Source organism: Nothoprocta perdicaria, unplaced genomic scaffold (genome assembly GCF_003342845.1).
Source record: "Nothoprocta perdicaria isolate Ctin4 unplaced genomic scaffold, notPer1 scaffold_72, whole genome shotgun sequence".
NCBI classification, from domain to species: Eukaryota; Metazoa; Chordata; class Aves; order Tinamiformes; family Tinamidae; genus Nothoprocta; species Nothoprocta perdicaria.
The window spans coordinates 2,299,848-2,306,810 of record NW_020455999.1 but is presented as its reverse complement, the minus strand read 5'-3'; the positions used below and the strand labels follow the sequence as shown (position 1 = coordinate 2,306,810).

Below are 6,963 nucleotides of genomic sequence, written 5' to 3'. Positions count from 1 at the left end.
ACAAGCAGCTCTGGCCAGAACAGGAGCACTGGCCAAGGCGAGAGTGCTAAATGTCGTCTTCTTTATAAATAAGACTGTTTTCTCAAGAAGTGACTGCAGAAYAGGGCACAAAACTGACAGTGATCTTTATCATTAAGATGAAGCTTTCCCACTTTTGAAAAAGTTACACTGCTAAAAACAACTTCCACAAGAGGAYTGTTTAGTTAGAAATGTCACAGCTGTTTCTAGTTTTAACCATGTACTGCAAATGTAGGATTGGAAAGTGACAGAATTAAAGAATCTTTCAAGAAAAGTGACATGTATCAACTAATACTGAGGGCAAGAATGTTCTTTTAATACAATAAAAAAGCTTCCAAAAGAGCTTGAAAACTGGTGTGAGAGAATTACAGACAAGAAAAGTCAAATCTAGATATCTGCAATAAGCTCAATGTAAGAATTAAAAAGATAAAAGTAACCTGGCTTAAAAGCAGACTTGCCTGTTGTTGAAGGCACTACCTTTTCCTGTGGTGTGTATTCCAAATATGCTGGACTGTAAAAAAATATCTTTAAAATACGTGATCATCACCCTTCCTACACTCAAGAAAAGCGATTATTAAGCTCCTTTTCCTACTAAAATATTAACATACAAGGTTTGCATTTGAGCAAGGAAAACAAAGGGGCGCCGCGGCAGCGAGTGAGCAAGGCGGGCAGCACTGCCCGGAGATGTTGCTCAAGGCCACTAACCTGCTCACAGACTGATTCTGAAGAGAATTTTTAACAATTCAGTATTTATTATAGAAATGTCCCAGTGTGTTGCTTCTTTATGGAATACTGAGAATTCGCCGCCTTCCCGTGGTTCTTCCTCCCTGCACGGTCAGCACAGCTGTAGGACTGCCTGCTTCCCTGCTCCTCTTCCCCACTCCCCAGGAAAGTTAGAAAATTGGAGCTTTTCAGCTACGTCTTTGAAATCCATAGCAAAAATGTAGAAAAACCATTAAAAAACAGCAAATGGAATAATAAATACGGGGCGCAGAAGTGATACCCCTGCGAGCGCGCAGCAGCTCAGCGCTCTGCTGTGCCCACTAGGGCCTCTTGGTGCAGAGCTGCCGCTCGCCCAGCACCACCACAGCTGGCAGAGCTGCTTATCCTGCCTTCCCACAGCCCGAGGAGCCGCTCTCTTCCCGAGACAGCAACACTTCAGGAGCAGCAAAACTCTCCAGAGGAACCCACCGCCACCTGGACAAAACCGCCCACGGCTTCTCCGGCGGGTCCTGGCCTCTGCGCTACGGAGCATCCACAGCGTCAGCACGGAGCCCTTCCAGCCCAAACGTGCCTCCAAGTTGCGGGCATTTCCAGTAGAAGCATCAGAAAAGAAGTCTTTATATACGTAAGGTAACAGTGGAGACATCACTAGGTAAAAAGACTTCACTGCAGCAGAGCTCAAAGCTTGTCCTTCAGCACGGAAATAGAGCGGTGCGCCTCACAGGATTTCAGTCTTGATCACAGCCGCTTCTGTCGCTTCATTCCGTAGGTCAACGGCGGATCCGTTTCTCCAGGACTGCTCAGCAGCCGCAGCTACCTGCATTGTCCACAGAAACTGCTCTTTGGTTATCATGGGAGGCTCTTTGCCTGCAGAGAGGAGGGAAAACAGAGGATAAAGCTAAGGTCTGCTTTGCCTGGACTGGCCCTGGCATTAGTCCTGCCTGCCACTGCAGCCCGATGTAACAATGATTAAAATGGCAACAGCCTCTCACATCAAAAGTTCAAGGGCTATCTTTTCTACTCCTCCTTTCCTCAGCCTTTGAAAAGAAAATACTTCCACGACCTCTCCTGTTCTTGCAACTAAAATCCTGTATTTTTCTCAAACAGAGTCAACTTCAACAGAACACAATTAGTATTATTTCACATCTGCCCATTTTTTTTCTTGCTCTATCAGGCACTAACACCAAACTGCAACTGCTGCTGGCGGCACAACTTCTGGTTTTGGCTGAAAGCAAAGCTAGAGCAACGCTAGCCATGCGGTGAAGGTTCAGCCTACCTTTCAGGGTCCTAATGAAGTGGCGGAAGAGCTCTCTGTGCGCATCTCTGTAGCGATCAGCGTGCGTCTGCGAGCAGAGGGACACCGAGGTGCCGTGCTCTGTAATTCCCAAGGGATTCCGATTATCTACCCGTAACGCTCCTTGAGAACCATGAACCTGCAAGGACGACAATGATGAGGAAGGAGAACAACAGTTTTTACARTCGCTGTGGTTTTGATCTCAAGCAGCTCACCAGACTATAAAAGGCCCTGGTCTGCAGTATCAAGTAGAAATGGATCAGATGATGGCAATGATGGCAAATGTAGCACAGTGGCTTCCACTTCTGGAATATCTTTATTTTGCCTGAGCAAAGCTCCTTTTTTGAAGATGTAACAGATTTTCCAAACACAACCCACACACCTCTTCTAATTCATGACTTCTGGAACTTACAGACAATAGGCCTCTGAGTTAATATTTTTCTTCCCCTTTAATAACCTTCACATTTGTGAGACCTTGACTCTTGGCTTGCTCTACTCCTAGAAACATTTTGGAAAGACAGWAAATCAGCTGGATAGTAACATTTCAGCCCAGAAAAGCTGCCACCCATTCCTGCTCTAGCATGACTGCATGTAACTTATTAGTCCAAGAGAACCTATGTCAACAGAGGCAAGACTTGGACAGCAAAACAGAGTGGATTCAAGAGCTTCAAGAGCTGTTACAAAGTACAGGGCCATTTTGTGCTGTGCATTTGCAAGGGTATCCTTGGGGCACAACACGTCCCACTTGGGAAAACTTCGTCTAGCCTGTGGTGTCGTAAGAGACTTATCTTAAAAACGAGAACGCACCTCTAGTCTCTGATCACAGCTTTTAGTGCAGTGCTGACTGATGTCCAAAGTGACAATTGCTCCGCTAGGAAATTTCATGCTGACTGCTACAGTGTCTGCATCCTTCAAGTAGGCCATATCTGAGTGACAAAAAAGGCACTCGCTCACACCAGGAACAGCAAACCAGCGAACAGCACAGAGCGCTAGAGAAGTCCAAGTCAAACGGAGAACTGGAAAGATGGCATCGACAGCGCTGCAAGCGCAGAGCTTTGCTAGCCGTCTTCTGCATGCTGGCTTCTCCACAGCAAACTCTTRCATCCCTCAACCCTTCACAGGGCCAAGCTCAGGGATCTCTCTACAGCAATTGTTTTCCACAGCAGCCAGGGAAAGGGCAAAATGCAGAAATAATTGCCCAAACACCCTATCTACAACAAACCCTTAGACTCTTATCATCTATGGCATTAGGCTTTTTTTCCAATAGCTCCATGAGGTAATAAATGTGTGTAATTCCATGAGGGAATAATGTAACATACATTCTTTTCCCCCCCCAGGTTAGTACTGAAATATGGAAAAATTGAAAAGTGCAAAAGGTACAGAATCAACTATCCACAGATTTAGCTTTACCTGCACAGAATGCATGTCCCAGAGAAAATACTGTATCTGGTGCACTCTCTCCCAGCAGCAAGCTGATGATATCTATATCATGCACTGCAGCATTATAAAAAATTCCCCCTGGAAGAAGCAAAGCTGGGCATTAAGGTCTTCATATTTAAAGCTCACAGCAAATTTACGTGTCTGAACTGCACTGAAACCGATGCAAAAGGAAAAAATTMACACAAAGAGTTAACAGAAACACTTGCACAACAGAAACAAACATTAAAGAAAATACTCCTTAAAAGAGAAAAAAAAACATGAATCTTAGGAGCACACAARGAGAAGGAATCTTCTGTGAGAACAAGAGCAAGTAATTTCTAATGTTTTGAGAATAAAGTTTTTAGAAGAAAGCTGCTCAGTACCTGACTTCTTTAGGAAGTTAAGAGAGGCTGCTGGGTATATGCTGCTGATCGTTGATATCCGGTGAATCCTCCCCAGTGCCCGGCTGTCACGGACCTTTTTACACAAGAACTGCAGCGCGGGGTCGAAACGCCTTCGAAGAGAAGCGAGCAGCGAGTAACGGTGTTGAGCAGCAAGTAACGCTGCAGACACACTGCTGCACCTCTGCACACAGCCCGCGCCTTGCTCCGCTTTTCTCACCCACTTCCCCGGTACAGCAACTTGGTACACAGCGTTTTGCAAAAAGTATTAATATCCGCCCTTGACTGGACTAACTGAATCAACAGCTTCAATGAGGAAATTAAACTCTGAGGACTAACAGGATCTAAAAGTCCAGTAAGTTACACGCAGCTCTCCTTGGAGCCCTGCTTTCAAGGTGACACTCGGGTGAGCRTGGACCAAAACAGACACGCTAGAGAAGTTCACACTCAGCTTTATGGGGAACAGACCTGTATGCAGAGCACTCAAAGTGAAAGGGCAAGCGTTAATGTGGACRTTTTGTGTAATTACGCACCAAGATTTACAAAATACATTCTCAATGCAAGTAATTGTTGCTGGTGGTGAAAGGGTGGAAGGGTCTGCCCAAGGATCTCTTGGGCAGAGCAGTACAATCCGCAGGGCCACAAGTCTGCTATAAATGAACAACACTTAACGCTGCAGCATATTACTAAGCTGGAGAGAGCTGCAAGTTAAACACTTGACCCAGAAAACAATGAAAAGCAAATCTCGGCAGCCGTGTGTTTAATAAAACCGTTGATCTGCCCGACYTAGTGGTTGTTTATAAGCATGTGCACACACAAGCTATAAACAAACAACTCCTTTTGTTCCTAAAACCACAGGCCAAGAAGGTGCTTTAGAGAAGGGCACAGCATTGCCAGAATATTTTTCTCTTTCAAGCTTCAACTAGCATCTCCAAAACCTCGAAGTGTCTGCAGAAATCACCTGTGTCCATTCKAAAAATAAAGGGGCTTTCATGTCTYAAGAGTTTTGTCATTTGAGTTCCATTCTTGTATGTGCAGGTACGTATTTTAATTCTGCAACGGACCAGATTTCACCTCCGTTAAGCATGAAGAATTAATSAAATCCAAACGCCCTACTGAACAACGTTGACAAGTAGCAACGAAATAAAGGAGGAAATCAGTGCTACTTTCAGCCATACACTTCTTAACAAGTACAGATCAGAAGAAAAATGCTGGTCTTACTTGTAGAATCCACAAACCAACGGTCTTCCACATCTGTCAGCTTCATCAAAACAAGCTTCTGCTGTCTGCCTGTCTTTACTGGGTAGCCTCTCGCAAAATACACCCTTCCCTATGCAAAATGTCACAGAATATAGAACTGAAGGCAGGGCACAATCAGAGCTAAACGTTTTCTATCTCGCWATATTGCATACAGCGAGTCAGTACACTCTAGAAAGCATGTTCCATCAAACCCGAGCACGGCTTTTATGCTGATGATGCTAAATCCCTTTTTGCTGCCAGCTGCTATGGTTTCATTAACCATTTTACAAAACCMAAGAGGTCCCACTGCTTTTACAGCTAGTTTTCCTTTTATTCCCGACTGAACTGCCAGAACTGGCTATCTGAAGAGCTGCTAGTGAGGGCAGCACAGTACAAACACCATTGCACCTGAGCCATTAACATCAGCACCATTAACAGACTAATTTCTCTTTAATTATGCAATTAGTCTGCACACCTCAAAGGACACTGCTGCAAAGCACAGAGTTACAGCACGAGTGACTAAGGTGCAGAAAGATGTAATTATCCCTAGGATAGAGAGTGCCACGCGTGTTTGGCAACGTGTGAACACGCAAGGCSTACCCCAGCGCGTGCCAACACCATCCCCAAGAGCAGCTGCAGCAGTTCATCTCACCGGCTCGTAAGGCATCTATGACAATCTCAGAGGCTTCTTCAGGAGGGGAAGAGACGATGACTCCAGCCACCCTGCAGGAGTTAAAAGAAAGTTCTTCAGTGAGAACGTGATTCCTACCGGAATATCAGTGGTCCTAACCTCCTTTCAGATACAGCTCSTATGTTAGCTGTCTTAAATCACAAGAAAGAGCTAAATGAGGCACAGAACCCCATACACGGGAAGAAAAAGTTACATTATGAAAGGAGCTGCCRGCCCACGGTGCTCTGAGGCGCCAATGACTGAGAGGGAGAGCAATGCAGGAGCCAAACTTCCACAAAATCTCCTAGTTCAAAGCCAGTAGCTTCCTTAGCATTTTTGTAAAGCACATAGAGAAGGAACCTGTTCTTAATGAAAATGAAAGCAGACACAGTTAAATTCGCAGCTCAGAAAAAAAAAAAAAAGGAGTCTTTAAAAGATCTCTTTGAGAGCTGCTTGAACTCATGAGCTGCTTGAAGCACAAGCGGCGCCTCGTGTGTTCACTTTTAACACCACACTCTCATTTTAAACATCATCTACCTCTCCAAAAACCTTTGCCTTTTAGTTTTGTAATGGTATTTACAGCACAGGTTTAAGAGCTGGCTGTAACAACAGCCCTGGAGAGCATTTGCTTGGTCAAGCCGCAGAGCAAAAAGCCACAGTTGTCCGTGTTTCCAACACAGAGCTTTTTGAGGACAGYTCAAAGGAGCCCCTAGGATGAGGCAGCTGCTCTGGGGAGGAGCAGCTGTGGGCGGCCGCAGGCCCGGGTTACGTGTCACCACACGGGGATGCAGAACAGGGTTTTGCTTGTCCTGCCTGTTCTGCAGAGCTGCCCGGTCGCCTCGAGTGCCCCGGCGTTCCCGGCCYGGCGTTCCCGCTCAGGCAGCCGGGCCGGTTCGCGGTCTCTCGCGGAGCACAGCCGGGCCGGGCTCCCGCGGGGACGACGAGGGGCGCGGGGCTGGGTGGCGGCAGGGGGCCGGGCGCAGGGCACGTACCGCTGGTCGCGCAGCACGGCCGGGGCGTCGTGCCGCCGCAGCAGCCTGGCGCCGCGCAGGAAGCCGGCGCTGAAGGCGGCCTCCACGTCGCGCGGCTGCTCGGCCACCACGTAGAGCAGGCGGCAGCCGCTCTCCTCGGCGGCGCTCTGCAGCGAGGCCGTGCCGGCCAGGCCCTCGCCGAAGAGCGCCAGGCCGAGGCCGGGGCCC

General features: G+C 47.2%; 1 protein-coding gene across 1 annotated transcript in view; it reads right to left on the bottom strand.

The window, feature by feature from the left end:
- Positions 1-270: 270 nt before the first annotated feature.
- Positions 271-6,963, bottom strand: part of LOC112957461 (myo-inositol 2-dehydrogenase-like) — an 8,108-nt gene continuing 1,415 nt past the window's right edge. The window contains exons 2-9 of the mRNA XM_026051102.1: positions 6,757-6,929; positions 5,747-5,817; positions 5,077-5,185; positions 3,838-3,968; positions 3,446-3,553; positions 2,843-2,961; positions 2,018-2,174; positions 271-1,608 (exon numbers count right to left, since the gene is read on the bottom strand). Of these exons, the coding sequence (XP_025906887.1) occupies positions 1,460-1,608; positions 2,018-2,174; positions 2,843-2,961; positions 3,446-3,553; positions 3,838-3,968; positions 5,077-5,185; positions 5,747-5,817; positions 6,757-6,929 (1,017 nt within the window). The 3' untranslated portion in view covers positions 271-1,459. The remainder of the gene's footprint in view (positions 1,609-2,017; positions 2,175-2,842; positions 2,962-3,445; positions 3,554-3,837; positions 3,969-5,076; positions 5,186-5,746; positions 5,818-6,756; positions 6,930-6,963) is intronic.